The 18,858-nt window shown below is 37.3% G+C and overlaps 1 protein-coding gene across 4 annotated transcripts; it reads left to right on the top strand.

Moving 5' to 3' along the window:
* The first annotated feature begins 19 nt into the window (after positions 1 to 19).
* Positions 20 to 17,614, top strand: THAP6 (THAP domain containing 6). Of its 4 annotated transcripts, none has more exons than XM_058722271.1 (5): positions 20 to 125; positions 999 to 1,101; positions 2,256 to 2,463; positions 8,267 to 8,392; positions 14,914 to 17,614. In XM_058722271.1, the coding sequence occupies exons 2-5, from the start codon at positions 1,022 to 1,024 to the stop codon at positions 15,166 to 15,168; spliced, it is 669 nt and encodes a 222-aa protein (XP_058578254.1). In that variant the 5' UTR covers positions 20 to 125; positions 999 to 1,021; the 3' UTR covers positions 15,169 to 17,614. The 4 variants fall into 4 exon arrangements, with proteins under 4 accessions (XP_058578254.1, XP_058578257.1, XP_058578256.1 ...); XM_058722273.1 differs by lacking the exon at positions 20 to 125 and adding an exon at positions 146 to 481; XM_058722272.1 differs by lacking the exon at positions 20 to 125 and adding an exon at positions 146 to 530.
* Positions 17,615 to 18,858: the final 1,244 nt, after the last annotated feature.

Below are 18,858 nucleotides of genomic sequence, written 5' to 3'. Positions count from 1 at the left end.
GCTGATATGGCGGCTCAGCACGTGACCCGGGGCAGCCGGATTTCCGGTTACCGGGGCGACGGGGCGGAAGTGAAGGAAAACGCAATCTCTGCTGTCGACGTCAGTTGCTGACTTCGCTGCTAACGGTAATAACTTAGGTTGCCTCTTCTTTCCACCCCCCCAGTCCCCATCGCTACTCGCCCAAGCCCTGGGCGTGGTTCGGGGCGAGATGGACCGCAGCGGCGCGGAGACGCCGGGTGGCCCCTGAGAAAGGGACGCTCCCCGGACGCATCCGCACCTGTGACAGGGCGGCCCCTCCCTCTCCCGTTGCGGCGGCCTGGTGCCTCGAGAAAGGGGCGGAGCTCCGCCAGGCCTCCGGGCTCAGAGCGGGTACGGGCGCGCTCTGCTTCTGCAGCTGCTGCTTTTAGTCGCTCTTCATTCCTTCAAAATATGCATTGACGTTTCCTGTATGCCAGTCACCAGCTAAGCATGGGGACAAAAAGTGAGAAAAAGTACACGTCCCACCATGCCCTCTTGGATCTCACAGACTGGTAAAGGAGAAAGACATTGATCACAGAATGAATCACTGACATAAATTAAGATTACAGCTTTGAGAAGTGCTAGGAAGAAGTGTGTGTTCTATGAGAGTTAATGCTGGAGGGGATCGGAGTAATCTGGGTGCCAAGGAAGGTTTCCCTGGGGAAGCAACACGTGAGCTAAAAAGATGAGTAGGAGTTCGTGTGCAAAGGCCTTGTGGCATGGTGCCTGTAAAAAGGCGGAAGGGAAATGTACAAGCCTGCAAGACTGGGTCAGACGCTTCGGGGTGCGCAGTGAAAAAATGATTGGCCTTCTGAAGAGGCAAGCCCCTGGAAAATTTTTAGAGCTGTTAGTGTTGGAAGAAAATATTTGCCTTTGGCTTTCTAGCATGATTTCACGTCACCCAAAACACGCTGGGAAAAGTAAACATGTTCTCCTTAGCTTTGAAATTGCTAACTCTTACCGTTTTAATTTTCTTTCAGTTCTGTTATGAGTTGCTAAAATCATGGTGAAATGTTGCTCGGCCATTGGATGTGCTTCCCGCTGTTTGCCAAATTCCAAGTTAAAAGGACTGACGTTTCACGTGTAAGATTTTGCCATAGTTAAGCCAAGTACTTCTGTTAAAAAAGCCAAAGGCAGTTATACTTGATTTTTCAGTTTTGACCTTTAGTTCCCAAAGCTTTTTTTAAATAAATAGCTTTTTAAGTGAATTTGAAGTGATACATTTACGTTTTTATAACTTAGTTTAAAAGTTTAAGATTCCTGTCAAGGTATCAAAGGCTAGTAAGCAAAAATATCAAGCTCATTTTTGTTAATATTGTTACTGTGTGTTTTAACATAGCTTCAAAGAAATTGTTTTGTTTATATGGAGTTTACAATCTGAAGGAAGGATCTTTGCCCAAATATATTGTCCTTTCTATTTAGAAATAGATCAAACTTACGTTGTAGAGAAAAAATGTAAATTACAAGTTCAGACCAAGGGTTCTTTAACAGTATTACAGGTAAGTCAAGATGATCTTAATTTTAATAATTATTCATTTGCTAGAAATTTATTTTGCTGCTTTTGTGCCAGGCACTGTGCTACGTGCTAGAGAAAGATCTGATAAGTACTTTGCTAGGTATGAGGAAATAAAAAATGAGTATGTATACCCCACCTTATTCCAAAAAAAAAAAGATTTGAATCAGCTTGGAAAATTACAGAAGATACGGTTATTGGTTTCCAGATCTCTCAAAATAGTTCTTTTCTCTAGAACCCCAAACTCTGCAGCTGTTGTCTGCCTTCATTCACTAAGCATTTATAGACCTGTTGTGTGTTAAATGCTGTACAAAGCAACTTTCTGATGCTGACAGAAGAATGAAAGTATGAGGTACTCTGTTCATCTGGGATCAGTTCTGGGTATGGCTTCACATAGGAAAAGTCCCAAATGGTATTATCATAGATAGATGAAGGAAAACCCCCCAGTTGTGGATCTTAATGTAAGGTTGAAGTATCCCTTGAAACTTTTCTTCTTTATGATATGAGAAAAATTGAAATGAGGGCCATATGTTTGCAGCGTGACTGGTGGAAAAATCTATTAAAACTGAAAGTTCTGAAAGCTTGATTCATGATGGCTTCCTGAATAGTCCATTTCCCAAGAGTAGTAACAAACTTCTCAGTGAACCAATTCAGTCACAACCTTAGTTCAAGTATATATTGACAGTGCTTAATATTAGGATACTGTTTGTATGTTTTTTTCTAGATTCCCCACAGATGAAAACGTCAAAAGAAAATGGGTATTAGCCATGAAAAGACTTGATGTGAATGCTGCAGGCATCTGGGAGCCTAAAAAAGGAGACGTGTTGTGTTCAAGGCACTTTAAGAAGACAGATTTTGACAGAAGTGCTCCAAATATTAAACTGAAACCTGGAGTCATACCTTCTATCTTTGATCCCTCATCTCACTTACAGGTTTGTTTACGAGACACTGCTTAGCATCGTTACTCATTTTTTATGGTACTGCTGAAGAACCGTCACCATTCAGGCTAACATTTTGATTGTTTGCTTATTCGTTTGAAGTCCATTTTTTGAGTTTCTAAATTTGGAAGTGACTGCTTCAGGTTTTATAATATGTAGTAGGAGTATTTTACCAGTAGCCAGTCAGAAATATTGACATGTTACAAATATTTGGTGAAGGGGACTGATTTTAGGAGTTGACATAACTCAGGATTTATATCTAAAAAAGGAGGAAAATAAGAGGGTTGAATTGAAGTTCCAAGTTGCCAGTCCTCTTCACACTGGAGCAAAAGTCAAGAGCAGAGCCAAAGTAATAGGACCAAAGTATACTTTTAGAGCCACAGACATTCAAGCTTAAAGCCTAGGTAAAACTAAAAGGAAGAAAAGCAAAAGAGAGGAGAACGGGAGAATGAAAGGAGAGAAGAGGTAAGAAAAAGAAAATAAAAAGATTGTATAAATAAAGTCTAGTTGAATTTTGTGTTTTTTTCTCAGTGATATTAGTGCCACGGGTTGACTGCCTCACCCTCAGTATCTCTCTTGAGTTAAAATATGGCAAAGTGTGTCTAGACACCATAGAGTAACTGATTCCAGTGTAGAAAATTCAGGGAGAACCTTTCAGTTCCCAGAACAATAGTAATGAACCTCCATTGAAAGATATCATCTTCCTGACAGTTGGAAACAAGGGAAATACAGATGGCCTTTGACTTCTGATTTTTCAACTTTACAACAGTGCGAAAGCAATACACATTCAGTAGAAACCATACTTTGAATTTTTAAGTTTCATCTTTTCCTAGGCTAGCGATACGTAATACAGCGCGCATGGGAGTATGCAATACCATATTCCCGTGATGCTGGGCAGTGGGAGTAAGCTGCAGCCACATGGTCACGAGGGTGAACAACTGATACACTGACAGTCATTCTGTACCCACACAACCAGTCTGTTTTTCGGTTTCAGAACAGTACTTAATAACTTACATGAGATATCAACACTCCGTTATAAAACAGGCTTTGCGTTAAATGACTTTGCCTAACTATCAGCTAATGTAAGTGTTCTGAGTATGTTTAAGGTAGGGTAGTCTAAACCATTATGTTCAGTTGGTTGGGTGTATCAAATGCCTCTTCAACTTACAATATTCTCAATTTATATAACCGTATCATAAGACAAGGAAGATATGTAATCTGGAAGTGTACCTGCTTCGAGATGGTCTTGGTCATTTTCCAGTGCCTGAGTGAGCAAGTAGAGACTGCCTCACTCTCTCCCATGTTAATCAATTTATAATATCTTGTGCAATTGGTTATAAAGGATTTCTTTCCTTATAGCGAGGTCTCATCCAGCATTAATGTTGAGAACCTTAAGAAATGTGGGCATAATAAAATCAAACCATAAGTTACTAACTTTCAAAAACTCTATCCTATAACAAAAGAAATTTTTCATTATAGGAAATTAGATGACACAAGCAAAAAGAAAATAAAAATTATCAATAATCACATAATCCAGAGATAATACTTTTAACACTTCAATGTGTATTTTTCCAGTCATTTGTATGTGTATGTTTGTATATATATTCACCTATATTTATATATTCTTACAAAATTATAATTACACTGTACATTTGGTCCTTGAAAACAGAATTTGAATGCATGGGTCTACTTATATACAGATATTTTTTAATAAATATACAGCACAGTACTTTAAATGTATTTTCTCTTCCTTAGGATTTTAATAATATTTTCTCTAGTTTATTGTAAGAATATGGTATATAATACATGTACAAAATATGTGTTAATCAACTGTGTTAACGGTAAGGCTTCCAATCAACAAACATTAGGCTATTGGCAGTTAAGTTTTGGGAGAGTCAAAAGTTATACACAGATTTTCAACTGTGCAGGGAGGTTGGTGTCCCTAACCCTGCATTGTTCACAGATCACCTGTATATCCTTTTCTTAATTTGCTTCCATCTCATTCCCTTCCACCCTCCCCATTCATTTCATCTCAACATTTATATAGTGTTTACTATGTGCCAGGCACTATTCTGGGCACTTTGCATATAAACTCATTTAATCCTCATAACACCCACGTGAAAAAAATACTACTGTTATTTTCATTTTACTACTTGAGGACACCTAGGTCCAGAGAGCTGGAATATCTTCCTCATTGTCACACAGCTGTTCAATGGCAGAGGCTGGATTTGAGCCCAGGCATTTTGGCTTCAGAGTCCACTGGTTTTTGTTTTTGTTTTTGTTTTTGTTTTGTTTTTTAGAGAGAGAGTGCATGAGCAGGGGGAGGGACAGAGGGAGAGAGAGGGAATCTTAAGTAGGTGCCATGCCCAGCACAGAGCCTGATGTAGGGCTCAATCCCACGACTAGGAGAAGATCACGACCTGAACCAAAATCAAGAGTCAGACTCTTAACTGACTGAAGCCACCCAGGTGCTCCTAGAGTCCACTGTTAACTACTACTTTCCATGATGCTAAATATTTTTCCACAACAATGGCTCTCAAACTTTAGCCTATGTAAGAATTATCCAGGGAGCTTGTTTAAAATGGAGAATCATGTGGCCCAGAGAATTTGACTCACTGAGTTTGTGCTGGAGTCCAGAAACCTGCATTTTTTTTTTAAGTTTATTTATTTTGAGACACAGAGAAAGCACAAGCGGGGAAAGGGCAGAGAGGGAGAGAGAGAGACAAGAGAATCCCAAGCAGGTTCCACATTGTCAGTGTGGTACCCAATGAGGGGCTCGAACTCACTAACCACATGATCATACACTGAGCCAAAATCAAGAGTTGGATGCTTAAACAACTGAGCCATCCAGGAGCCCCTAAGAAGGCTGCATTTTTTAACAGGCACCCCACACAATTGTCTTGCAGATCTATGGATCATATTTTTAAGAGAAACCTGTGTAGAACATCAGTTTTTTAAACTAAATTTACTGTGGGGCGCCTGGCTGGCTTGGTCGGTTAAGCGTCCGACTTCGGCTCAGGTCATGATCTCACGGTCCGTGAGTTCGAGCCCCACGTCGGGCTCTGTGCTGACAGCTCAGAGCCTGGAGCCTGCTTCCGATTCTGTGTCTCCCTCTCTCTCTGACCCTCCCCCGTTCATGGTCTGTCTCTCTCTGTCTCAAAAATAAATAAACATTAAAAATAAAAAAATTAAAAAAAATAAATAAATAAACTAAATTTACTGAAATATAGTATCTATATGGAAAAGCGCACACATCGTAAGCATACTGAGCAATAAGTTGTCATAAAGTGAATATACTCCTGTAACTCTCTTCATACCAAGATATAAAATAGTATCAGCACCCAGAAACCTCTTCATACTCTTTGGCAGTCACTACAGCCTCAAAGGTAACTACTATCCTGACTTCTGTCACCATCAGTTATATAAATGAACTCAGACAGTATGTACTCTGAACTTGTTTAGCTCAGCATTTTGTTTGTGTGATTCATCCATGTTGTAGTATGTGATAATAGTCCATTCATTTTCTCTGCAATATAGTATTCTATTGTTTAAATAAACTTTCACCATTCTACTGTTGACAAACGTTTAGGTTTTCACTTTGGAGCTATTATGAATGGTGCAACTATGAATGTTTTTGTCCATGTCTTTTGGTGCACTTAGGTTCACATTTCTGCAGAGTATATGTACAGTTCTCTTAAAAGTGGAACTACTGGGTCCTAGGGATGTGTGTGTTCAGCTTGAGCTGATACTGCTGTAGTTTTTCCAAAGTGGTTTTGCCAATTTGTAGTCTCACCATCTGCATGTAAGTGTTCCTCTGGTTCTATATCCTTGTCAGTACCTGGTGGTATTGGTTTTATGGAACATTTTAGTGACCATGTAGCAATTGATCTTATGTATGAACAGTGGTTTATGTAACCCAATCACTATTGTATATAGGTTATCATCTTTTACTGTTTTAAATTAACACTGTGATGAACATAATTCTAGCCAAATCTTTGTACTTATCCTTATTTCCTCAAACCAAATTCCTGGAAATAAAATTGTTAGATCAAAGATTATACACGTTTTTAAAGCCTTTGCTTTTGAATCAGATCCCCAAAGCCCCACCAGAAAGCTTGTACCAATCTTCTTCCCAGTAGCTATGCATGAAAGTGTCCATCCACCCTAATCCTCAGTGTAAGTTGTGTTTTTAAACCTTTGTTAAAATTGATAGGCAAAAGTGGTATTTCATTGTTTTATTTTTGAATATTGATGAGTCTCCACATTTTTTCATATGTTGATTAGACGTTTGTATTTTTTGTGAGTTATTTGGGTCCTCTGCTATTTTCATCTTTTTTTTTTTTTTTTTAATTTTTTTTTTTTTCAACATTTTTTATTTATTTTTGGGACAGAGAGAGACAGAGCATGAACGGGGGAGGGGCAGAGAGAGAGGGAGACACAGAATCGGAAACAGGCTCCAGGCTCCGAGCCATCAGCCCAGAGCCTGACGCGGGGCTCGAACTCACGGACCGCGAGATCGTGACCTGGCTGAAGTCGGACGCTTAACCGACTGCGCCACCCAGGCGCCCCATTTTTTTTTTTTATTTTTTTAACGTTTATTTATTTTTGAGACAGAGAGAGACAGAGCATGAACAGGGGAGGGTCACAGAGAGAGGGAGACACAGAATCTGAAACAGGCTCCAGGCTCTGAGCTGTCAGCTCATAGCCCGACGCGGGGCTCGAACCCACGGACCGTGAGATCATGACCTGAGCCGAAGTTGGACGCTTAACCGACCGAGCCACCCAGACGCCCCTCATCTTTTTTAAACTACATGTAAAACACTGTACATTGAAGATACGAATCATTTAACTGCCATCTGTGTTGCAGTTACTTTTTTTTTATAATTTTATTTATTTTTTAATGTTTGTTTTTGAGAGAGAAAGTGTGTGTGAGCAGGGGAGGGGCAGAGAGAGGGAGACATGAATCCAAAGCAGGCTCCGGGCTCTGAACCATTAGCACAGAGCCTGATGCAGGGCTTGAACTCACGAACCACAAGATCATGACCTGAGCTGGTCAGACACTTAACCGACTGAGCCACCCAGGTGCCCCATGTGTTATAGTTACTTTTTGTCATTTGTCTTTAGTTTAATTATCACATTGGTTTGGTATTTTTTGTTTTGTTTGAAGTTCAGACTTCTTTTTTAAATAGTATGTTGTATATTTTTTATTGAATTGTCTGACTTTAGCCTTCCCCACCTTAAGATTATATAAATATTCCCTGATTTTTTCTAGTTCCTAAGGGTTTTCATTTGTACATAAATTTTCAGTACTAAACTTTCATCATGATTTATTATATATAAAGGATGTAACTATTTTTATTAATTCATTTTTACCTGATTTATAACCTTTTTCCGCTTATTTAGAATGCCATTTTTTATCCTAACACCTTTTATACACTTGATCTATTTACAGATTTTTCTGTCTCATCTTAGGAGAGTAGCACACTATTTGTTGTTAACAATAACTGTTAACAATAACTGTTGTTATTGGGTAATATATCTTTAACAAGTGGTAGAACGTATTCTTTCTCAATACCACTCTCTTTTTTTTTTTTTTAGGAAAATTTGTGTTTCTAGATGAACTTTAGAGTTATTTTCAGAAAGTCCCTTTAATCTCAGAGAAATTTAAAATTTACCGAGTTTTTAAAGCAATTTCATGAAAAGAAGTATTAATTCCACTACACAAAGTATAGAAGGAATAAAAATGTAAGAAAGGACAGAAGTATCTACAATGATTTTTATTAACTCTTCTTAACAGGGGAAAAAAGAAAAACTTCATTCTAGAAAAAACTTCACCCTCAAAACCCTTCCAGTCACAAACCACAATCACCAGCTTGTGGGTGCTTCCTCATGTACTGAAGAATTCCAATCTCAGTTCACTTTTGTAAGTAAAATTACTTACTGAACTAATGTTGATATTTTTAAGGTAATACATCTTCTCCATTAGGATTAAACTAGAGTTTTAGGCGTTTGAGGGTTTTTTTAAGTTTACTTATTTTGAGAGAGAGCCTACCCAAGTGTGCATGTACACGTGCATGAATGGGGAGGGGCAGAGAGAGGGAGGGAGAGAATCCCAAGCAGATGCCATGCTGTCAGTGTGGAGCTAGAAGTGGGGCTCAGCCCCACAAACCATGAGATCATGACCTAAGCTTAACCAACTATGCCACCCAGGTGCCCTGACATTAGTATATATATGTTATATATATATTATATATGTATTATGTTATATATTATATATACATAATTATATAGGTTATATATTGTTATATATTACGTATACATAATTATATGTACGTACATGTATATATGTGTATATGTATTTGTGTATTTTTATATGTTATAGAAATACATAAAATGCCCAAAAATAGTGTTTTCCAGGGCCATTATAATTTTTATATATGGGATAATAATATACAGGTAGTTAATCCTTTGGTTGCATATTTAGTTCAAAGAGTGCTTTCATAGAGCTATTTTTTACCAAGAAAATGCAATAATCCCTTTGAGTACTATATTTTCTACATGGAAACATCTAATAAAAAATATAGTCACATCTTTAGGTTTTCTTAAAGAACAGTCATACATACAGAGTTTTCAAGCTTGCATTATTTATTCATCTCATTGCATACTCATATTAGAGCCACACCTAGAATCCAGGTCTGTTTTACTTTCTTGATTACCATCGCTTCATAGTAATACTTGAAATAGGGCAGTGTTTGTCTTCCAACTTTGTTAATTTTCAAAGTTGTTTTGAATATTCTAGATCTTTTGCATTTTCATATGAATTTTTAGAATCTTTTCTTTTTTTTTAATGTTTATTTATTTTTGAGAAAGACAGAGTGCAAGCAGGGGAGGGGCAGAGAGAGAGAGGCAGACACAGAATCCGAAGCAGGCTCCAGGCTCTGAGCTTTCAGCACAGAGCCCGACACAGGGCTTGAACTCACGAACTGCAAGATCATGACCAGTCATGATCAAGATCAGTCAGCCACTTAACTGACAGAGCCACCCAGGTGCCCCTAGAATCATTTTGTAACAATTTCTACAAAAATGCCTACTGGAATTTTAGCTGGGTTGTGTTGTGTGTACAGATTCATTTGAGAAGAATTGACATCTTAATGAAACTGTTTTAAGTCTTTGAACCTGTGAACTCATTATATCTCTGCATTTATTCAGGTCTTTAACTTCTCTCAACAATGTTTTGTAGTTTTCAGTGTATAGGTCTTTCATTTTGTCAGATTTATCCCTAAGTATTATATGTGTTTGGATGCTATTACAAATGGTGTTGTTTTGTTTGGCTTACTGATAGTATATGGAAGTTGATTTTTGTATGCTGATTTTGTACTTGGCAAACTTGTAAACTCATATATTAATTATGCTTTTTTGTAAAGGCTGTTATATTGTCTACATAATCATGTTGTCTGTCATTAAAGATAGTTTTAATTTTTCCTTTCTAATATGGATGCCTCATTTCTTTCCTGCAATATTTATTGGACTGCTTTGAACCTCCAGGGCTTTGCTGAATAGAGAACACTGAGAGCTGATCTCCATGCTTTGCTCCTGATTCTAGGAAGAAGACATTCAGTCTTTCACCACTGAATATGATGTTAACTGTAGGTTTTTCATAAATGCTTTTATCAGGTTGAGGAAGTGCCTTTCTGTTCCTAGTTTGCTGAAAGTTTTTTATCAGAAATGAATGTTAGTTTTGTCAAACACTTTTTCTGTGTCTATTGAGGTTTTCTATGGTTTTTCTTTTTTAGTTTGGGAAAAATGATTAGTTATATCAATTGATGTTTGAATATTAAACCAACCTCAGAATAAACTCAACTTCTTCATGGTGTGTTATCCTCTTATATATTGTTGAATTGGATTTATTAAAATTTTGTGTAGAATCTTTTCTTGTATGTTCAGTAGGGATATTGACCTGTAGTTTTCTTTCCTTGTAATATTTTTGTCTGGTTTAGAATCAGAATAATGCTGACCTTAATGAAAAAGTTGGAAAATATTGCCTCCTTTTTTGATTTTCTGAAAGAGTTTGTATAGATTTGATGTTATTTCTTCCATAAGTATTTGGTAGAATACTCCAGTTAAACTATCAGGGTGTGTGATTTTGTAGGTAAGGTTTTTTTTTGGTAGCTTGTATCTTCCAAGGGATTTGTCCCATTTTATCTCAGTTGTCAAGTTTAACAGCTTAAAATTGTTCATAATATTGGCTTACTGTCCTTTTTAATATATGTGGAATTTGTAGTGATATCATCTCTCCCATTTCTGATATTGGCAATTTGTTTCTGTTCTTTTTTATTGCTGATCAGTCTACCTAGAGATTTGTCAATTTTATTGATCTTGTTAACTAGCTTCCATTGATTTTCTCACTTTTTTTGTTTTTGTTTTCTACCTCAGTGATTTCCATTCATCTTTACTATTTGCTTTTTCTTTTTATTCCAGTAAAATTTGCTCTTTTTCTAGTTTCTTAAAATGAAAGCTAAGGTCATTGACTTGAGACATTCCTTTATAATGTAGGCATTTAGTGGTATTAATTTCTCCCTAGGTATTGCTTTAGCAACACTCCATAAATGTTTTCATTTTCATTTAGTTCAGAAAACTTTCAAATTCCATTGTTATTTGTTCTTTGACCCATGAGTTATTTAGAAGTGTGTGTGTGCCATGTAGTTTCCAAATACTGGAGAATTTTCCAGATGTCTTTCTATTAATGTGTCTAATTTAATTCTGTGGTAGTCAGAGAATATACATTGTATGGCTTGAAATTGCTTGAGATGTTTTTAAATTTATTGAGATTTATAGTCTCTAATATAGCCTGTCTTGGCAAATGTTCTGTGTGCATTTGCAAAGAATGTGCATTCTGCTGATGTTACCTAGAATGTTTTAGAAATATCAAGACTGTTGTTCAAGATTTTATCCTTACTAAATTTCTGTCTACTTGTTCTGTCTGTTATTGAGAGAGGAGTTTAATTTTCTGGTGTAACTATGTATTTGTCTAATTCTCCTTGAAGTTGTCAGTTTTTATTCATTACATTTTGCAGCACTGTGATTGAGTGCTAATATCTAGGATTGTTTTGTCTTGTTAATTTAATCCCTTTATTATTAGGAAATGACCTTCCCTGGTAATGTTCTTTAGTCTGAAATCTATTTTTCTGATAACAGTATACCCACTCTAGTTTCCTTTTTCTTTAGTGTTATATGGGTGTACAGATGGTCCCCAACTTATGATGATTCAACTCATGATTTTTCAGCTTTCCAATAGTGCAAAATGAATAAGGCATTCAGTAGAAGCCATATTTTAAGTTTCTAATTTTCGTCTTTTCCTGGGCCAGCGATATGGAGTACTATACTGTTTTGTGATGCTGGACAGTAGCAGCAAGCTACTAGCTTGTAGCTTGCTACCAGTCATGGTAGCTGTACATGGCTACCAGTCAGCCATGCAGTCACAAGGGTGAACAACCAACACACTTGCAACCATTCTATGCCCATACAACCATTGTATTTTTCACTTCCAATACAGTATTCAATAAATGACATGAGATACTCAATACTTTATTATAAAATAGGTCTTGTGAGACCCATCATAAGTGGAGGAAGATCTGTATCTTTTTCTACTCTTTTACTTTAAACCTATTTGGGACTTTTTGAAGTACATGTTTTTTTTAGGGAGCTTATACTGTTGGGTCTTGATTTTTTAATCTTATCTGGTCATTTCAGCCTTTTAATTGAGTTATTTAGACCATTTACACTTAGTGTATTGATCCTGTTTGGTTTCCTACGTGTTCCATTTGTTCTTTGTTTTTTAACAATAAATTATCTATTTTTAACAATAAATTATCTTTTAAAGAGATATAAATAATAAGAAAAAATCTGTATACATTACCTGTGTAGTGGCCATTGCCAGGGCTTTTCATTCCTTTGCATAAGTCCATATTTCCATCTGGCATCATTCTGTCTGAAGCATTTTAACATTTCTTATAAAGCAGCTTTGCTAGGGATGAATTCTTTCAGCTTTTATATTTCTGAAAGAAGTCATTATTTAGTCTTCGTGTTTGAAAGATTTTTTCATTGGGTATCAAATCCTAGATTGATAGTTTTGGAGATTTTTTTATTTGTTTTTAGTTCTTCAGAGATGTTGTTCCACTGTATTCTCATAGGCTGCGTTTCTAATGAAAAATCTGTCATCTATATCCTCTATACATTCTGTATCCTCTAACATGTCTTTTTTTTTTTTTTTTTTTTTGGCTTTTAAGAATTTTTCTTTCCCAGTGGTTTGAATAATTCAATTATATATATAGTTCAGTTTTCATATTTCTCATGCTTGGGATTTTTGAGCTTCTTTATCGGTGGGTTTATAGTTTTTGTCAAATTTGGAAAGATTTTGAAGACTCATGGAGTCTTCAGATACTTCATTCTACCTCAACTTTTCTTTCCATTGCTTCACGGATCCTGATTACATGTATATTAGGCTAGCTGAGTCATGCTACCACTCACTGATGCTCTGCTAATTTTTTGTTTTTTTCTGGGTTTGTTTTTCAATACTCCCTTTTCTCTCTGTAGTCTGTTCTGGATGGTTCATATTGCTGTATCTTCACTTTCACTAATATGCTATTCCCCCCAATGTATTTTTCACCTCAACACGTTGTAAATTTTACCTCTGGGTGTTCTGTTTGATTCTTTTTTATATCTTTAGTTCTCTCCCTAACTTCTTGAACATATAGAATATTATTTTAATAACCTTAATTCTTTTATCTGGTAATTCCATCTTTTGTATAAATTCTTGATTATTTTCCATTGACTGGTTTATGGTTCATGTTGTCCTACTTCTTTGCATACTTGGTAGATGTTGTGTGCCACACATTGTGAATTTTACTTTGCTGGATGCTAGATATTTCTGTGTCTTGTATTTTTGAGCTTTATTCTGGGGTACCACAAAATTATTTGCAAACAGTTTGATCCTTTCAGGTTTTATTAGGCAGGACTAGGAGAATGTTCAGTTGAGAGCTATTTGTTCTCCACTGCTGGAGCAAGACCCTTTTGTATGCTCTCCTCAATGCCCCATGAATCTTGAAATTTTCTGATCTGGAAGGGGTGGGAAAAGTGGCCATGCCATCTGAGCACAGGGCACTCCTGGTCTTCTCTGGTCATTCTTTCTTCAGCCTTGAGCAGTTTCCTGCCTGTGTGCACTGAATACTAGAAGGGGAGCCTCTAAGGATCTTCAGAGTTCTCTCTTGGTCTTCCTGGATGCTTCACACAATCTTCTCAATCTACTAAGCTTTGCCTGGGTTTCCCCTCCATGCACTGAGGCATACACACTCTCCCAAGACAGTAAGCTGGGGCAGTCGGCCATAGGGTTCACCTCTTAGTTTGCATGTCTCCAGGATTGCTGCCTTCCCTGCCTAATGTCTGTTATCTTCATAACGTTTTTTATGTCTTTTGGCCCTATGTCGGTTTTTTTAGATAGGAATCAATTCAGTCTCTGTCATACTGGCTAGAAGCAAAAGTTCTCTTTAGTAATTTTAATAGTGAGTAACAGCTTTTCAAAATTATTTTATAGTGCCTTTTTAAGATCTGTTAGTGTTACTTTCCCTATTTTCAATTGAAAAAAAGTATACCCAGCAAACTTAAGCATAACCATAATAAATATTGAGAGAGCTTAAATTCTGTCTCTAAAAACCCAAAACCAAGGTCCTCGCTAAATAAAAACACTCCACCTGAGGACCTGCTCCAGTGCTCCTTTTTTGTCATCACCTTTAAAATGAGATATTTATCGGGGCGCCTGGGTGGCTCAGTCGGTTGAGCATCCGACTTCAGCTCAGGTCACGATCTCACGGCCCATGAGTTCGAGCCCCGCGTCGGGCTCTGGGCTGATGGCTCAGAGCCTGGAGCCTGCTTCTGATTCTGTGTCTCCCTCTCTCTCTCTGTCCCTCCCCCATTCATGCTCTGTCTCTCTCTGTCCCAAAAATAAATAAACGTTAAAAAAAAAAAATTTAAAAAAAATAAAAAAAAAATAAAATGAGATATTTATCAAAATAAAATAAAATCGTTAAAAGTTTAACAACATAAGATTTTTGGGTAGGTAAAACTTAAACTTAGCAGCGCCGCCCCTAGGGAACAAAAGCTGGATAGTCATTACGAGTGTCATGTTCATAGCAAATACCCCAATAAGCAGTGCTTCCCATCGATAGATATTGTACCCCTCATGTTATTCCTAGCCTTAGATAAAGGGGGAAGTCTCTGGGCACCCAAAATACTGCTTCCACCCCCATCCTCTTCCTGTGTTCTTTAAACCTCTAAGTATCACCAACTTAAAGATACCTAAGCATCGTAAGAAACAGCTGAGGCCTAGCTAAAAACTTTTATCTAACTACTTGTCTCTCCAGTTTAATAACTTGGTGTTTATGTTTTTAGGAACATAGCTACAGTGTAATGGACAGTCCAAAGAAACTTAAGCATAAATTAGATCATGTGATCAGCGAGCTAGAGGATACCAAGAAAAGTCTGCGGAATGTTTTAGACCGAGAAAAACGTTTCCAGAAATCATTGAGGAAGACAATCAGGGAATTAAAAGATGAATGTCTCATCAGCCAAGAAACAGCAAATAGACTGGAAGCTTTCTGTTGGGAGTGTTGTCAGGAGAGCATAGAAAGAGACTATATTTCATGAAATAATTCCATGTTATATTCTACCTAAAATTAACATTGGTACAGGTTTTTAGAAAATAATTCTTGTTTACCATCATTAAATATCCATCATTTAGAGTGCTTCTTTGGGTCTTCTGTAGCATTATACATTTAGTTGTTATTCAAAGACTTTGTTTTAAAGATTTGCAGAAATTTGTGCTAGTTATCATGTTTTTGTGTGATATGTGACAATTATGTTTTTATAGACCTAAACTAGTGCCAGTTCACTATTGTAAGATGTTAAAAGCTTAAAAAGATTCCACAGGACTTACGAAATGAGGTCAAATTAGTCTCATTCAACAATGGTAGTAGGAATTGGACACTGCTTCGACAGCATCAGATTTTTGGCTCAAAGGAATACCTTTAGTTGTGTGTACTTTATGGTAAGTACAATGAATTATACTTTAAATGTACTTTACTATAAAGCAGAATTCATTTATAACACATGTCCACCTTGGATCCAATCCAGGGTGCTTTTGTTATCAATAATAACAAAAGATTATACGGCATCCCATAGTACTGACCCTGAGAATAGCATATGGTACAGATCTGTTGGCTTTTAAAGTTGTTCAGAGCCAAGTTGAGAAGACCTCTGATGAGGTCGTAGTTTTCAGTACGGTACATCATTCCTCCTCCGTCTTCTTGGCTAGGAGCACTTTCATATAAACCAGCAGAGGTTTAAAAAGCAAACCAAAAAAAAAGGGGGGGGTCATAAATCTGATTTTTAAATGGTTGGTTGCTGACAGTTGTTCTGAACATTTTGTTTCATTATAAAGGAATCCTTTCAAAACCTAAATGCTAGTACTAGCTGAGTATTTTTAAAGTTCCTTTGTATTTTACAGAAAGTAATGTTGCCGGCATTTCTAAAATACAAAATGTTGGTGAAATCATTAAAAAACTGTGACTCTTCCAGTTGTAATAGGAATTGGAGAAAGGGTTAGAATATTTTCCTGTAATTAGGAGAGTAGATTACTGCCCAAAGGCTTTTATTTAAAGAAATAGCTAAGTAAAGCAGCAGCTTTAGAATAGCTTCTTACTGAATATACACAAGAATGACTCTTAGCTATTTTCTGATCCAAGTGTCAGAAATTTAGCTTTTCTCCTAATTTCTTATTAAAAACAACTGAAATTTAGAGTCATAGATTGTGAATTAGAATAAAAATTACTGCTCAAAACCAAACTCTACTTTGAAGCACGTGTACATATTCAAACCACATTCAGCTCTAGTAGTTAGAATTTGAGTATCGCTTCTTTCCATGTGTTAACTAGAAATGAATCGCAGTTTGTGCTAAAATGTTCATGGAAATTTTATTTGTGTTATATTGTCCGCAAGGATATGGTCACTTGAATTTCCTTTGTATTCAAGAATATTCTGTGTGTTGATGTATATTTTTATGTAGGTTTCCAAACCTTCCTCTGAATTGGAATCTTCCCACATTTGAGAGGTCAGCATTATGCTAAGAAGAAACACTGAGGTCATATCTTTTTACTTCCTAAAAAAAAATCTCATTAGCTACCCGTTATTTATTTTAGTTATTTAATTTTGAATTCATAATGGACATTCTAATGGAAAGTTTGGGTACAATCTTAGATTTTATGGAGGTACTATGATAGAGATGGAAACTATTTCCGAGTATAAAAATTAAAGTCCGTGGACAATAGAGAAAAGTAGGATAGATCCAAACACAGTATGTCTACATTCAAGCTCTCTACCGGCTGCTTAGAAGAATTCAAGCCTGGGAGACCTTTCCAAGAATCCAATCCCAGTCTGTGCCACAATCACAGTTGTCACGGTCACTTTTGCTCACCGTGAACTCAGCCCTTGTCTTCTTTGTCATTGGTCTTAGTATCACTGAGAGATAAGTAACTGAGAGCAAAATCTTGGTATCATCAAGCACCCGGAGCTACCCATTTGCTCTTTATTCTTACAGAGAAATGATTACCAACAGAAATCTGACATAAGAAATAGGGTTCTCTCCACCTGCCACCCAGAACAAATGCCTGGATGCAGCAAATACCTCAGTCCTCTCTTCCAGATATTCCAGCCTAGCTTAGTGAGAAACTGTCCTGTGCAGAGCAAACCAGTGACCCCATCCAGAGGTTCCTCAAGCAGCTGAGACCAGCCTAAGGGTTTCGCTTTGCTTTAAAGTTTGGAGTAGCCTCTGGATCCTGGAACAAACCAATACCCCAGTTCAACCTCAGCGCCAAATAAGGTACAAAGGACTTAACGTGGCATTTTTCTCCATATCAAGTTTAAATCTCTGGAAATAGACTTTGGTTGCTAAAGATAATCACAATTATACCACAGCCTTTGAGAAAAGATGAAATGTATTAAAATATGTAGTTTTAATAAAAAGGTAAAATATTACAGACATAATTGAGTGTAGAATACATTATACATTTGAAAAATAAAATATTTTCTCCAGTAATGTGCTGTATGTGGTTTTTATACAGTTATCCAATAAAATGAGCAGAGAAAAATGAAGAGTGTATATATATATATATATATATATATATATATACATACATACATACTGTGGTTTTGCTTTAATCTCTCCTGCATTGTTTTCCCTCCACAATAACTCCAAAATCATAGAGTCTGCTAGGTTAAGTGATCCAAGTGACAGACCTGCTTTTAGCACAATGTGGATGTGCCATAGAGCCCTTTCCTGCTTGTGCCTCACTCAAAACTGGCAGCTTTTCATGTCACCAAGTATAACAGCTGAGAGCAGTATTTTTAGGTGTGAAATGTGCTCCCTTCGAAATCCAAAACGGCCTGTTAGGCATTGTGCTTCCTTCCTCACAGTGGGAGATGCAAGCCGTAATCATTTGTCTTTTACTTCAGAGGGGATGTCCTAGCATGCCCGTGCTCGCTGGATACTCCTCCCCCCAAATTTTACTGATCTGTCATACACATTGTCAAATTCAGTGCTTCTAGAGGGAAGCTCAGAGGTATAATTGGCTCCTCCATTGGATCGATGGGAAGGCCATGATAGTCAGTGGGTCTGCTGGAGGCAAGCTGGATGGGGCATGAGCTGTCTGCACCAGTGACTGCCTTCTCCGTGGGCCACATGGTCTTCCTTTCATATCGCTTCCTCATACTTCACTTCTCCGTGCTTCTAACAATTGTCTCATCTCTCACTGTCCTCTCTGCTGTGCATCTGGTCATAGACTGGGGCCTGATGCAAAGCAGGAGCTGGCCGGGATAAAAAAGGAAGAAAAAAAATGTTGGATCAGGACCAGGAAATCCAAGAGCAGAAGATGCACTTTGTGATCTAAGAACCGTGTGGGAGTTAACAGCACCAGGAACAGCCGTTTAAGAACAAGTGCTGAGCACATTCATTAATTCCACACGTTTTTCAAGTACCAGGAACTGTATGCCAGGGCATGTGCTAGGCACTGGGGAAACAGACTCCGTTCCTGTCCTCAAGGAGGTTACAGAGTAGTAACGGGCAGCAAGGAGTGCATCTCAGGAGAATGGGCTGCCCGATGCCTTTCTCCGCACTGCGTTATAGGATTACACGCATGCTCAGATTCATATCACACCTTAAAGCTTAAGTGCCTGAGTCTCACTCGGTCTCATTCATCTAATATTTATCTTAGGCACATGAAGAAGTTTACAGACTAACATTCAGTGTAACAACCCATCCATCACGTGTCCTGCTTTTAAAGC

Source organism: Neofelis nebulosa, chromosome 3, assembly GCF_028018385.1.
Source record: "Neofelis nebulosa isolate mNeoNeb1 chromosome 3, mNeoNeb1.pri, whole genome shotgun sequence".
NCBI lineage: Eukaryota > Metazoa > Chordata > Mammalia > Carnivora > Felidae > Neofelis > Neofelis nebulosa.
The sequence above is the reverse complement of the archived record's forward strand: the minus strand, read 5'-3'. Positions and strand labels throughout refer to the sequence as shown.